This window comes from Arvicola amphibius, chromosome 11, assembly GCF_903992535.2.
Source record: "Arvicola amphibius chromosome 11, mArvAmp1.2, whole genome shotgun sequence".
Taxonomy (NCBI): domain Eukaryota; kingdom Metazoa; phylum Chordata; class Mammalia; order Rodentia; family Cricetidae; genus Arvicola; species Arvicola amphibius.
This window is the reverse complement of record NC_052057.2, coordinates 79,217,830-79,232,786: the sequence shown is the minus strand read 5'-3', so window position 1 is coordinate 79,232,786 and position 14,957 is coordinate 79,217,830. Positions and strand designations below refer to the sequence as shown.

General features: G+C 43.8%; 1 protein-coding gene across 1 annotated transcript in view; it reads right to left on the bottom strand.

Annotated features, from left to right (window-relative positions):
- Positions 1 to 1,358: 1,358 nt before the first annotated feature.
- Faxc (failed axon connections homolog, metaxin like GST domain containing) overlaps positions 1,359 to 14,957 on the bottom strand; it is a 56,393-nt gene continuing 42,794 nt past the window's right edge. Inside the window, exons 5-6 of the mRNA XM_038348406.1 lie at positions 10,033 to 10,149; positions 1,359 to 1,600 (exon numbers count right to left, since the gene is read on the bottom strand). Of these exons, the coding sequence (XP_038204334.1) occupies positions 1,359 to 1,600; positions 10,033 to 10,149 (359 nt within the window). The remainder of the gene's footprint in view (positions 1,601 to 10,032; positions 10,150 to 14,957) is intronic.

The following is a 14,957-nucleotide window of genomic DNA, read 5'->3' as shown; positions in this document are numbered from 1 at the left end:
AACTGCAGGGGACTCAGACACAAGGAACACCCTCAGGCTTCTCTTTCCATTGCATCTTTGTCTTCAAGAAGTCATGACAGTCGACAACCTTCTGCCTACAACAGTCAAATACTTTCCTTCACCTCTGTTAACCTGCCATGGTCCTAAGCTTTATCTTCTCCAAATCAATAAACACACACACACACACACACACACACGTGTTTATCTTCTCCAAATCAATAAACACACTTGGGAGGCAGCGAAGCCACATGCCAATGCACTCGGCAATGAAAGAAACGCTGTTCCGTAGAGGCCCAGAGCAGAGGACCACATTGTAGCTGATGATGATTTGTGAAGCTACTTCCAACATTCTTCCAGCCAAGTCACAAGGAGGAATGACTCGGCCCCAATTGGCTTTGTGTGTGTTTCGTCTGCACAGCCTTTGCGGGTGGCCATGCTTGTTGCCCAGCTATGGAAGTCACTTTGCCCGCAGATCCTAACATGTATGAAGCCCGGTGAGGAATAAAATTGGCTCGTGTTGCACCACTTCCGGGAGGTTTAAAGCGCCATACTAATGCGACCCCACGAATCCCCACAACACCCCTGTGAGGTAGGTAGGTGGAGAGTATTGTCACGCCCACTTTACAGGTGGGATAAATGAGGCACACAAGAGTTAAAGGACCTGCCCCAAATCACCCAGCTAGTCACTGGCAGGGTTCAGAGCGAAACTCCTGCTGCATAGCACCCCTCACTCAGCGCTGCACGCATAATGGGTATCTGTCCACTGAATATCGGCGGACTTCATTTGACTTCTGTCTCAACATACAAGTACACACACAAAGTACAGCAGCAGCTGAAGGACATCACCGCCTACATGTTTTCTGATGATACCTCTTATTACTTAAAACCCAGGTAGATGACTGATGTTCAAGAATCCACCTGACGACCGAGTTGAAAGGATCAGTGTCAGCACTCAAGGTGACAACCCACTCATGTAGCTGCCCTCCCACACAATACTGGTTTTCTAATGAAAATGAAAATGGATTTCAGGTACCATGCTGATATTTGTTTGGTCTGTTTTAAACGGAGCCATCTGAATGGTTCTGTGTTTTGTTTGTACAAAAAAGAAAGAAAGAAAGAAAGAAAGAAAGAAAGAAAGAAAGAAAGAAAGAAAGAAAGAAAGAAAGAAGGCGGCTTATAGTCCAGTTAGCATGTTAAAACTGAGCCAAGCTTGAAGATCTCCTCCCAGCTCAGGTGGATTTCTACCTGGGAAACCAGACCAACCCCAGGGAGTGGCGGCTCCTAAGGAAGAGGGGTCCGTGGCGAGACATCACTTGCACTGTTCATGGTCTGTGCAGTCATCCATGTCCACGTCAGAATCAAAGAGAGAGTGTCCCGTGAAATCCGTGTCTGGCGTCCTGGAAAAAACTGTTCTCAGCCCCCTCGTCTTCGAAGGTCTCTGTCCTTGAGTAGAAGCTAAAATCCAGCATGGGTGTGTGAGTCTTGCTGCCCTCGCTGCTCTCCTCGGACTCGTAGATGGTATTGTCGTCATCATGGTGCCACTCAGGCCAGAACTTCCGCCTGATCCTCTCACAGTACATGGCGAGGTTGATCAGCTCCCCTGCAGTGTGGCAGATAAGCAAGAGTTAGCTCTCAATGGCTGTGACCTAACAGTGGTGTGGTCAGAAGGCCTGTGCCCCCCGGAATCCAAGCACTACAATTTGAACTCCCAAGGAGATGTTGGGAGGTAGAGCATCTGGAGGTGATGAGGGAGGGGGCTCAGGTCATGAGGGAGGGGGCTCAGGTCATGAGGGAGGGGGCTCAAGTGGGCATCTGGAGGTGATGAGGGTGAGGTGAGCCCTCATGAATGTAATTCCAACCTCTAAAGCAAGGCTCTGAGAGCTGCCCTTCCACTATGTGAGGACCTGGTGAGGTGGCACTGCATCTGTGAACAGGGAAGCAGGCCTCCTCAGACACCAAGTCTTCTACGCCATGATCATGGACCTCCCAATTTCAAGCACTATGAAGGGAAAAAATGTCACTAATGGAGACATTAAGCAGTCACTGGACTTCCCAGAAAATGTGGAAGAATGAAGTGGGATAGACATTAACACTTTTTTTTTCACAGAGACAATGCAGAAATATTTAGATTTTTATGTAGACAGTAAATGCTTTTAAAGTGAGAAAAGTTAAAATCAGTGAGCAGGTTGAGTGTGAAGAGATGAGTGTGTCATACAGTGACCAGAAGCAGAAGGGCAGTTTACCTAAACTGGCAGCTATACTCTGACCAGCTGGCTTGTGAAACATTTTACCACTTCATACCTGGATAGCAAAAGAACTAACGTGTCCATCCATTCATATTTAGGTTAATTTATAAGCACCAACCCAGGCACAAAACCTTTGACCTACAGTCTGTCCTGCCTACAAGACATGTCAGGACAGTGGTGGCACGGAACTTATAGGAGTGGCCAACTGATGTCTGATTTGACATAAGGCCTACGCTACAAGACAGAACCCATAACTGACACTGCTTGGTGACCAAGAACCAGAGACTAGAGAGCCCAGGGACCATGGGTAAAACCAAATACTATTGATTTTTTTAAGTAAAATGGCTCCTATTGGTATTCTGCAATACCCATAGATAGATCAGTTCCTTATTTAATCATCATCAGAGCATTCCTCTGGCAGCAGATGAGAAAAGATGCAGAGACCCACAGCCAGACATCACGTGGAAAGAGAGTCCCTCCCCTCAGAGCTCAGGGAACCCCTCAGAAGAGGAGTCAGAAAGAATGTAAGAACCAAAGGGAAATAGAGGAGAGCAGAAGAACAAGGCCCTATGTAACAACTAAACAAGGTTTATATAAACTCACAGAGACTGAAGCAGCAAGCACAAGTCTACAGGCATCTGCACTGGGTCTTTTGTGAAAATATTATAGCTTTTAGCTTGGTATCTTTATGGGACTCCAGAATGTGAACATGAGTGGGTCTCAGATTCTTGTGCCCTCTCTAAGGGCTCTTTTCCTTCTCTTGGGTTGCCTTGTCCAGCCTTGATAGGATGGGTTATTATATTTTATATTGTCATGTTTGGTTGTTAGCTCCTAGAAGCCTGTTCTTTGCTAGTGAGAGACAGAAGGGGAGTCATCCAGAGGGGAGGGGAGGTGGGAACTGGAAGAAGTAGAGGGAGGGGAAACTATAGTCAGGATATAATGTATGAGAAAAGAATTTATTTTCAATAAAAGGAAAAAATGAGAATAAATTTTTAAAAGATTAAAAACTATTCCTTATATTTTCCATAAAGTGGGCAGTGAGAAATTGCTCTCAAGTTCAATAGGATTAAAGGCCTCAACATAAATCCAGATACAATGAACCTGATAGAAGAGAAAGTGGGAAGTAGTCTTGACTGCAGAGGCACAGGAAACACCAAGAGCACAGGCACTAAGACCAACAGTTAATAAATAGGACCGCATGAAACCGAAAAGCTTCTCTAAGGCAGAGGACACCATCAACAGGACAAAATGGGAGTCTACACAAAAGATCTTCATCAACCCCACACCTGACAGAGGGCTGATTTCCAAAACATATATAAAGAACTCAAGAAACTATATATCAACAAACAAACAATCCAATTAAAAATGGGGTACAAATCTAAACATAGAATTCTCAACAGAGGAAACTTAAATGGCTCAAAGGCACTTAAGGAACTGCTCAATATCCTTAGCCACCAGAGAAATGTAAATCAAAACGAGTCTGAGATTCTATCTTATACCTGTCAGAATGGTTAAGATCAAAAACACAAGCAACAGCTTATGATGGAGAGGACGTGGAGCAAGGGAAACATTCCTCAGTTGCTATTTCAGCCACTTTGAAAGTCAGTGTGGCAGTTCCTCAGAAAACTGGGAATCAATTTACCACAAGACCCAGCAATACCACTCTTGGACATATACACAAAGGATGCTCAATCATACCATAAGAACACTTGGTTAGTTATGTTCATAGCAGCTTTATTTGTAATAGCCAGAACCTAGATATCCCTCTAGTGAGGAACAGATAAAGAAAATGTGGTACATTTACACAATGACATGTTACTCAGCTATAACAAACAAATACACCAGGAAATTTGAAGGCAAATAGATGGAACTAGAAATAATTATCCTGAGTGAGGTAACCCAGACCAATAAAGACAAACATGGTACATACTCACTCATAAATGGAGGCTAGCAGTAAAATAAAAGATAACTATGATACAATCCACAGACCCAGAGAGACTAGGTAACAAGGAAAGTTCATTGTGGGACACCTGGATTTCCCTGGGAAGGGGAAATAAAAGAGATTTTGTGAGTGGACTGGGGGGGGGAGGGGAGTGGGGATGGGAACGTGAGTGATCAGCTTGGTGGGGGCAGAAAGGGGAAGAGTGCTGAGGGAGACTGCTTGGGGGTGCATTTCAGAGTTGTATGGAAGTACAGCACAAAGGATTCTCCCAGGAATCTCTTATGGGACTCCTAATAGTGGGGACAGCGGCTCTCTCAAACTCTTTTACTGACTTTTGGGACCCTACTTCTCATACTGCGTTGCCTTGCCCAATCTTAATATATGGGGAGGTACTTAGTCTTACTGCAGTTTGATAGGCCATGTTTTATTAAAACTCATAGGAGAACCACCCTTTCCTGGATGGAGATGGAAGAGGAGGAGATTGGGGGTTGGCAGGGGGAATAGGGGAAAGGGACTGGTGGAAAATGGGGGGGGAGGGGCTGCAGCTGAAATGTAAAATAAATAGATGAAAAAAATTGTACTTACAGATAACTGTACCTACAAACACATCTAATAAAATTTGTTTTTACTCCTTTAAATATTTCAAGTTAAACAGTTGTACAGACAATTATAAATAGACTCTGACCACCATTTCCCAATTCCAGCAGAAAAAAATGAAGAAATTGAATGAGTTTTGCCTTTGACCCACCAGATGGCAGTGTTGCTTATAAACAGTAATTTGACTAACTCTTCCTCTAGGACGCTTTCTTTTTAGCTTTATAAACATGTCCCTTACTACATGTAACCCATCTTTAGTGAAAAAAACTAGAAAATACTAATAATCAAAAATCAAAGAATGTCTAGTAGCCCCATCCTCAGTAACATTTTTTTATGTTCATGTCCTTTTCCCGTGCTTATACAGACTTGCATTTGCTACACAGTCTGTCTGCGGTCCCTTGTCTACTGAACAGCACACACAAGGGCCTAAGCTTCACAGTACAGCACCTGTGTTTATCTAGCGATCTATTAATATGTGAAGGCAGCACACACGAATTTTCTTTCTTTCAGCCCCTTGCCAAAGGACGCTTCGCTTCTTTCCACACTGATGGTCAGAGTCTAACTGCTCTATTAGAGAAAATGATTTGTAAGACTACAAGTCTGTGGATGGAAAGTATATAAACACAAAGGAAAAGCATTTATCATCAATCCAGGGTAATCACTATTAACACTTGAACTTGTCTTTCCTACTTATCTATTGTCGTTAGCAGTTACTCCATTTAACGTTACTGTAAACATTTTCCCCTATCATTAAAAAGTCCAGGCCCTGATAGGTGTTTTCCTTGAATTTACATGCCCATATAAGCATAATGACACAAGGGTCCCTGCTTTATGGGCCTGCAAATCTAAGGTCTTCTACTGGTTAGAGGTCACCAATTTGATTCTTAAATCACAATAGTGCTGGCCACATGGTTCAAGAGCCCATGCTGTTTGTCTTCCGCTGAGATATTTATCCATTGGCTCAGGAGGCAGAAACTGAGACATGGGAATTATCACTCCCTTGAGGAGATGTATATAAACTCTTTCCCTGTTTTCTCCCTCAGGGATAGGCATGGGACATTTTCTCAGGTACCAGTGACAACCACAGGTAACCAGGAACTGTAAAGGAATGTGGAGACAGCAGCAAGAGACAGGAAGACTTGAGAGCCTGAGGCAGGCAGATCAGAAGGTGAAGTTTGTCTGGTGCGGTAGTTTGAATGAGAATGTCCCCCCCCCACAGGCCCATACATTTGAATGTTTGTTCACCAGGAAATGGTATTATCTGAAAGGATTGGAAATAATAGGAGATGTGTAGCCTTGTTGAATCAGGTGTGATCTTGTTGGAGGAAGGATGCTACTGGAGGTGGGCTTTGAGGTTTTGAAAGCCCATGCCAGGCCCAGGGTCTCTTTCTGCCTGTGATCAGGATGAAGCTCTCAGTTACTTCTCCAGCGCTATGCCTCATGCCACACTCTGTGCCATGATGATGATGGACCACACCTCTGAAACTGTAAGCCAGCCCTCAATTAAATGTTTTCCTTTATAAGAGTTGCTGTGAGTCACAGTGTCTCTTCACAGCAATAAAATAGTGACACCTGGACTACAAGAGGGAGTTCAAGGCCACCATGGACAACTTAATGAGACCTTGTCTCTAAATATAAAAGTAAAATTTTTTAAAAAGTATATTAAAATGAAGGCTAGGGACATGGCTCAGTTACAGAGCACTAGCCTAGCCACTCATTCCCAGCATTAACAAAAAAAAAAAAATGGGAAAAGAGGAGGAAGGGAAGCAAAAGGAGAAGGAGTGGGAAGATAAAGGGTAGAATAGGAATAGCAGGAGGAAGAAGAAAAGAAAATTAAACTCTAGCCATGAGATTTACGAGCCACACAGCATTTGAGCCTCTACCACTGGGAGTGCCTTTCTTTCTATGCCCTTGTTTCCTTACCTTTCTATCAGAGGAGTTGTTCCCTTGGGAGGGGGGGGGGAGACACACACTAATGTCACTTTTGTGTGAGATCATGAAAATTAATAATTGCTGTGGATTATGTCATTGTTAATAGAAAGCTGACTGGCTAGTAGCTGGGCAGGGAGAGATTGAACACAAGGGCCAGACTAGGAGAATTCTGAGAAGAGGAAGGGTAGAGCCAGAGTCACCAGCCAGGTGTAGAGGAAGCAACAGATGAACATGCCATGCCAGTAAAGAAAGCGCCAAGTGGCATAGTGTAAATAAGGAATATGGGTTAACTTAAAATGTAAGAGCTAGTTAGTAACAAACCTGAGCTATTGACCGAGCATTTATAATTCATATTCAGCCTCTGGAACCTGACGGTCGGGACAGGAAACATCCATTTACAAATAATCAGCTGACATTTATATGCTCTTCATTGTGACCAAGATGCCACAGCATGGGCTTTCCTCGTTTGCTGAACTAATACTAACCTGCACACCCATCACCTCCAACCACGATCCTACAGTCTCTGCTGAGGAGTAGATTGACCTGGCATTTAACTTTACACTATTGGCCATGAACTACTGCCCTGTGTTTCTTCCTGAAATTACGAGAGGTAAGGAACGACTTCCTAACAGCCATGAGCTATGCAAGACAAAGTCATAATTCTATTGCATAGTTGAGAGGGTTAGCCTTGATGTGAAAGGGCTGGGAACCCACATATCACACCCTACCCCTGAAAAGAGAACGGAACAAAGAGTGAACATCTGGAGCTGGAATCTACGTTTACCTTGCTCCTCTATTCCTTTCCCATGAGATGGCCCACTCAGCATGCCACCAACCAAAAAAATTGTAAAAGTTACAATAGAAGCAGAAGTTGGGAGGATTGGAGAGCGGTGGGGGAAGGGAGAGAAAGACAGAGGGAAAGAGGACACTGTGTTAACGTAAGTGCCTATGCTAAATATATAAACTTTATGAAGAGAAAAACAGGATTTCTTCAAGGCACACTCAACAATCACATAACAATCTCATCCTCTGTAGAGTATAAGCTCCTAGAAATTAGTGTGTTAACATCCAATAATGATAAGGATATAGAGGCTAAGCATCTCACTATGTGGATGGTAAAGGGCTGTTATAGTCTACTTTGGAACATAATTTGATGGTATTTATTGAAACTTTAAGTGTACATATATGTTGGCTTTGGATTCCACTTTGAGTTCTCCATTCTACTAAAACAAATTCATCAGTATATAAAGTTACATACACATGGCTGTCAAGTGTGGCATTTCATATCAGCTCAGGAAGAAAGGGAGGAAACGGGGGATGAGGGAGGAGGAGAGAAAAGGAAATATGGATGTCCATCAATAGAGACTGATTGAACAAATTACCCCTGCTATAGGAAGTCGTACAGCTATTAAAGATTCTAGTAAGTTAAACATTATAGAGTAAGGCATACAGCACTGCTCTCCTTTAAACAAATAGTAAAAACAAGCATACCAAAGCCATATATGTATGTATAAATTTGTACCTGAAAGATAAAGAGCTTATATTAACTCTTCTATGTCGATTATTCCATGGGAATGAAAATAGACATTGATAAAGAGGAAATCCATACATTTTAACCTGTTCTCTTATGATTCAATTTGTAACCATTACATATTACTGTCTAATTTTAAAATACAATCAATCAATGAAGGATGGAAGGAAGGAAGGAAGGAAGGAAGGAAGGAAGGAAGGAAGGAGAAAGAAAGGAAGAAAGAAAAAACTGAAGTGACTCAGACAACTTCAAATCTGAATGTCCTTCTACCCAGAAGGCAATCCTAGACAGAAAAGAGCCTTCTCTTGGGATTTCCCACATGGAAACACCCTGTACTCCTTTTTGAAAAAAAATGTGAGTAGTTTTCTCTTCCTGTGTCACCCTAATATCCATAATAATCAAAAAACATTCTGTGACACTGGAAACACTGTCACCATACCGAGAGCCAAGACAATTTTCTCTAAGATTCAATGACGTATGGTAGGAATGAGGAAAAAGGAGAGGTCTACAGTATCCCCCAGCAATCCCTACTGCCTACCCTGGGGCATTAACCAGCAAACATTTGTCAAACATGGGGCCAATAGCCAAACACACACACACACACACACACACACGTGTGTTCTGCAGGCAGGCATGTACTCAATACATCCCTGTCCCATGTCCTGGAAACTTAAAAAAAGAATAATAACAAAAATATCTTAAGCAACCCATAAATACAAAAAAAAACTAACCACATAAATTACAATACAGCAAAAGAATAGGATATTATATAACTATTAAAAATATATTCTTGAAGAATATTTAATGATAAGGGAAGAGTAAAATGTACTGTTTATCTAAAACTTCAGGTTATAACTGTGTCAACATGATAATTCCAGCTTTTTAAAGTGCATGCACACTTGTACTTGATTTAAAAAAAATGAAAACACAGCACAATATATCAGTGTTCTCTGTGATGGGTGAAATCACAAATATGTGTGTCTGTCTGCTTGTTTGTTAGCTCAGGCCTGGAACTCTATGTAAACAAGGCTGGTCTCGAGCTCACCATCCTTTAGCCTCAGTCCCCCGTGTGCCAGGATTACAGACGTGAACCCCCATGCCTTGTTTATGTTTCTCATTTTTTACATTTTCTATTTTTTCTATATTTTCTCCAGTTAAATATGTAATATCTGACAGTTATATGTATAGCTGCTGTGCATGGCTTTATTTTTATTATACTTATCTATTCGGAGTGTCACAAGTAAGGTCAGAGGAATTGATTCTCTCCTACTGTGTGGGTTCTGGAGATCAAACACTGGCTAGCAGGCTTGGGGGCAGGCCCCTCTACCTGCTGTGCCATCTCACTGACAAGCGTAATTTCAGAACCGCTGACTATTCGGTCTGTCTTCCTAGTCATCTAAACTTAGGAGAATTTCTCACCCTGTCAAGCAGCTCCAGTAGTAGCTTGTGTGGTTCTGCCAGCAGCTAGGACTCCATCACACTCATACACAAAGCCAAGGGTGCCCTGGTTGTTCCATGGCTATGGCAGAAAACTTCCCTACCCAAGCCACTTAGGCTCCTGGGTTTCGACTAGTTCTAAATTATCCTGGTCCTTTATTGCTACTTTCTTGGCAAAGTTTCTACCAAGAGAACAAAAGCAGTGAAAGGGGTGGATACCAAATTCGCTACATGTTAGGAACACAGAACTGTGGGCGTCACTGATTCTCACTGCACCCATCTCCCCATGCTGCTCCCTACCTACCCGTCCCAGCAGCTCCTATAACACAAAGGGGGTTGGTACTTGCCTTTGATTAGCCGCTCTGGCCTTGTCCCTGGCAAAGTCCACATTGCCTGTGCCAAGTGCCCAAAGACAGTGGCATCAAGAGTGGAAAGCTTAGGCCCCATGATGTACTTCTTGTCACCTGCAGCAAATGGAAGAGAAAGGTCACTGGACTAGCCCACACCGTCTGATGTGATCACAAGGGCATTGAGCACAGTCTCCTTATGCAGCTGTTTAACTGTGCGCCAAAAACTTTTTTAAGGTCAAAACACAAGCATGCCCTTGACAAAAAAAAAACAAAAACAAAAATGAACAAATGTAACTCCCAAGGTAGCAAAGCAGGGAAGCATGCTCACGCACACAAAGGAATAAGGATGAGCCCAGAAAAGGGAATAATTCATAAACAACTAAATTCCAGAGAACCTCCTTGTCTCAACTCTAGTAATAAAAAGATGTGATGCTTACCAAAACCTGAAAATATTGTTAGAACCATCTCAAAAGTAATTTACACCATGCACCCAAGACCTTGATATTTATAAGACTAAATCAATACATTTGCTTAGAAATGAGCGAAAAACCTAGGCTAAGGAGTTTGAAGCAAGGTTGTCCATGGTACTCCCATGAACAGGGCAACTGTTTTGCACGGAGTGCCAGCTTCCCTGGGAAACCTCAACTACAGAGAAGATACAAGGTCACAGGTTCAGCCCTGGCATCAGGACCTAGGCTCACACAACGGTCCTTGTGTCTCTGCTTATCCAACACTGATGTTAACTAAGTCCAGGACAATCACACTAGGCTAAAAAGAACTGCCCACGTTATGTTTTGGTCTGTTGCTGGGTACTGTATAGCATAAACAGTAACTTCTTGCAGCAGACTGAGACCAACAGAAAGTCACAACGAGTCATAATGTAGAGAACAGTTGATCATGGGATGCCCAGTCCCAGTTGATATGATACATCTACAATATAACTCCTATACCTAAAGCTCAGGGAGCATAATGGAAGAGGGGACAAAAGTATTTTAAGAGCTAGAGGACTAGGACATCTGCCTTTAGACATGAGTCACAGAACCCCACCCCTAGATGAAGAGCTATAGGCAATAAACAACTGCTGAGCAGAGGAGAATTAGTTTTCCGCAGGGCAAAGCCCCCTAGTAGGTTACCCAATACCAGTGGTCAGCCCTAGAAACATACAAATATAACCCACACTCAGTAGACTCAGCAGGTTTTATGTGCTTATTCATTTGTATTTGTAACAATGATAATGAAAGTAAAAGAGGCCACAAATTTGAGAGGGAATGGGATGTGAGGACTAGTGAGAAGCTGGAGGGAGGAAATGGGGATAATTATCATTCACATATGTATAAATTTTCATTACTCTAATGGAGAAGAAAAACGGTCCCAAGTTGTCCCCTTGGCTGTTGTCAGAAGAAGGCAATTGTAGCGCTGTATTAACCCAGGTTACATCCTGGAACATGGCTATTTGTCCTGATCCTTACCGAACCTCTCAAGAGTTTTCTTGTCTGCAACAGGGAGATGTTCCTAGGATCTGGGGACATACCTTGTCCATAAAGTGCTTTCTTTGCAAGGATAATAACTTAAATTCAATCCCTACAACCTACATAAAGCAAAAACGGGTGCGACAGCATCTGCTTGTGCTTTGGGGGGAGGTGGAACCTGGTTCGCCGGGCAGCAAGTCGAGCCTATTTCGTGAGTGTCAGGGGAGTGGGAGGGACTGTCTCAAAAGAAAAGGGGATGACATCTGAGGGAAAACCCCTAAGGCTGTTCCCTAACCTCTAGATGCCAAACACAAATGAGCCTGTTCCTCAGGACTGCTGTGGAGATGCCAAACATTCTGCATCCGTTTCAAGTAACTTGGTGAACACTAGCACTCTTGATGAGAGACTCTCCCTTTCTTTCTTTGGTTTCTGAGACAGAGTCTATCTGTAGCTTTGGAACCTGTCCTGGAACTAGCTCTTTTAGACCAGGCTGGCCTCGAACTCACAGAGATCCGCCTGCCTCTGCCTCCCGAGTGCTGGGATTAAAGGCATGCGCCACCACCGCCCGGCTGAGACTCTCCCTTTCTTAAGTGTGTTACATTAGGTGCATGCCTCATACCATATGGATGTAATCTTATAAGGCCTTTTCCACTCCTTTCCACAAACATTTTCAATGGCTTATTAAAGGAGTCCGGAAATAAAGTCCAAACTCAACTTGGAAGATGAGGCCCATGGTCCTCTGCTCCCAACCCAACCTGTACTCGGTGAAATCCGTCTTCCTTTACGCTAGCAGCCCCACTGTTCCGTTCCCCCAGCACACGCTGTCTCCCACTGAATACTTCTGCTGCTATGCTCCACAGCTTGTATGAGTCCCCACTTCTGCATCATCCACCCTGTCAATCTTTGAAGCTCATCGCCAGCTTCCTTTCAGAGCTTTCTCCCTTACTCTGCCCAGTGATGATGGAAGCTTCCACTTCACACAGCAGAAGCTCAGTCCGACTTCTGTCCATTAACTGCCCAGAACATAAAGCTTTTAATGTCTATTAACATCATATTCCTGAACTATAAAGTGGGAATAGTTTCAAGTCATCAAGAAGACAGAGGGGACTTCAGCTGAGCACAGAGGAAATAAATATCTACCTGGCATCCTCCTCTCAGGCCCCTTACATAGTAATTTTCCTCTGCTGTGTGTGCTCTGGTTGTCTTTTGTCGGTAGATTTTATCCTTCTAGTAGATGGAAAGCACTCTGAAAGCAGGGGTCATTTCTGATTTTTACTTAACAAACTCTGGCAATGTGCTTTTATTTTCCTGGTCTTGTCATATCTTTGAGTGGCACGCTGAGGAAGTTAGACCTCTGATGTCAATGCACAGGCCAAGGAAGAGGAGAACTTCTAGGGAAGGCAACATGAGGAAATAAGCTGTAAAGACAAATGAAGCCAGGAGAAGCTGCTTTTTAAATTATATCTACTGCCAGACATGGGGTGCACCCCTTGAGTCCCCCTATTCTGGAGGCATAGGCAGAAAGAATTTTTGTGAGTTTGAGGTCTACACAGTGAGTTTCAGGCCAACCAGGGAAAAATAATGAGACCCTGTCTCAAGAAATGAGAAAGAGAGGAAGGGAGGGAGGGAGGGAGGGAGGATGGGTGGGAGGAAGGGAGGGAGGGAGGTTGGATGGGAGGGAGGGGAAGAAGGGGGGAAAGTGAAGGAGGAAGAGAATGGAGGAAGGAGAGGGAGAGAGAACATCTATTATGTATTCTGTAGGAACCAAGGAATACCCTATGCTAGGACAATACCTGAGCTTAGCCAAATTATTTTTTCTGATGAAGAAAATCAAGTTTTCCTTGTTAGAGCCCTCAGTGTTTCTTATTGCCCACTGATTTCTATTACTTTTGTCTTACCTCAGAATCTAAGCAAATTACTCGAGTAATAGGAAAGTAGTGATATACTTCCTGGGCAAGAAGATCATCATTCAATCTAAGACTGCAATATCTCTGTTTTTTAACTTTATAAAAGTTCTGTGCATGTGTGTGTGTGTGTGTGTGTGTGTGTGTGTGTGTGTGTGTGTGTGTGTGTGTCTGCTACAGCAGGTATGTAGAGGTCAGAGGAGAATCTCAGGTACCAGTCCCCACTCCTACCTTGCATCTCCTGTGTGTCATATGTACACCAGGCTACCTGACATCCTAAGGACTCTCCTGCCTTTGCCTACTAGCTCAGTGCAGGAGCACAGACACTGCAGACACACACTATAGTATCTGCTTTATGTGAGTTCTGGGCGACAGAGCGCAGTTTCTCACTCTTGTGTGACAAATGCTTCCCCATTGAGCTCTCTCCCAGGCCAGTGATTTTCTGATGGTAGATCTCTCCATGCCTCAGTTACTGCTCTATTTACATGGGAAATGTTGGTGGCTGAGAGATACTTCTCAGGGCTCTTATGCCACTCTGCTAGGGCAGGAGACATCAGCAGATGATCCAAGAATCCCTCCTTGGGATTGTGTCAGGGATCCTCCCAGTCACAGTTCAAACCAGGCCAGCCCACGTAGACACCTTAAAGGTAGTAAGAACAAAGCCACATACAACCTACAGAGCAAGTAAGACTTAAAAAAAAAAAGGAAGAGGAAAGAAGGAGGAAGAGGAGGAGGAATGAGGGAGGAGGAGGAGACAGAGATGAAAGCAAAGAAGAAGAGGAGGAGATGAGTGAGCTATTATGGGGCTTCTGAGTAGTCTCCTTCTTCCCCTTCTTCCTTCCTCCTCCTCCTCCTCCTCCTCCTCCTCCTCCTCCTCCTCCTCCTCCTCCTCCTCCTCCTCCTCCTCCTCCTCCTCTTCTTCTTCTTCTTCTTCTTCTTCTTCCTTCTTTCCTCCTCCTCCTCCTCCTCCTCCTCCTCCTCCCCCTCCTCTTCTTCTTCTTCTTCTTCTTCTTCTTCTTCTTCTTCTTCTTCTTCTTCTTTTCCTCCTCCTCCTCCTCCTCCTCCTCCTCCTCCTCCGCACTGCCTCCTACCTCCCTCCTTCCTCCTCCTCCTCCTCCTTCTTCTTCTTCTTCTTCTTCTTCTTCTTCTTTTCTTCTTCTTCTTCTTCCTTCTTTCCCTCCTTCCTCCATCCTCCTCCTCATCCTCCGCTCCTCCTCCGCCTCCATCAGCCGAAAGAAGAAGAAGGAAAGAGTCCTGACTCCTGACTCCTGTCCCACTCACCTCCCCCAAAAAATGGAAAGAAGTATTCCAGAGGAGCTAGAGAGATGGCTCATCAGCCAAGTGCTTGTCTTGCAACAAGCACAACTGAATTCAGTCTGCAGAACACACTTTGGAATTTTTTTAAAGACTGTTTGTAACCCCAGAACTGGGGATGCAGAGACAGGGTCCTTCAGATTTGTAGGAAAGCTAGCTCACTCAGCTGCTGTAGCCAGTAAGAGGTCTGCATTTAAAAAAGAACAATGATGAACAGTACGTGAGGAACAGCACC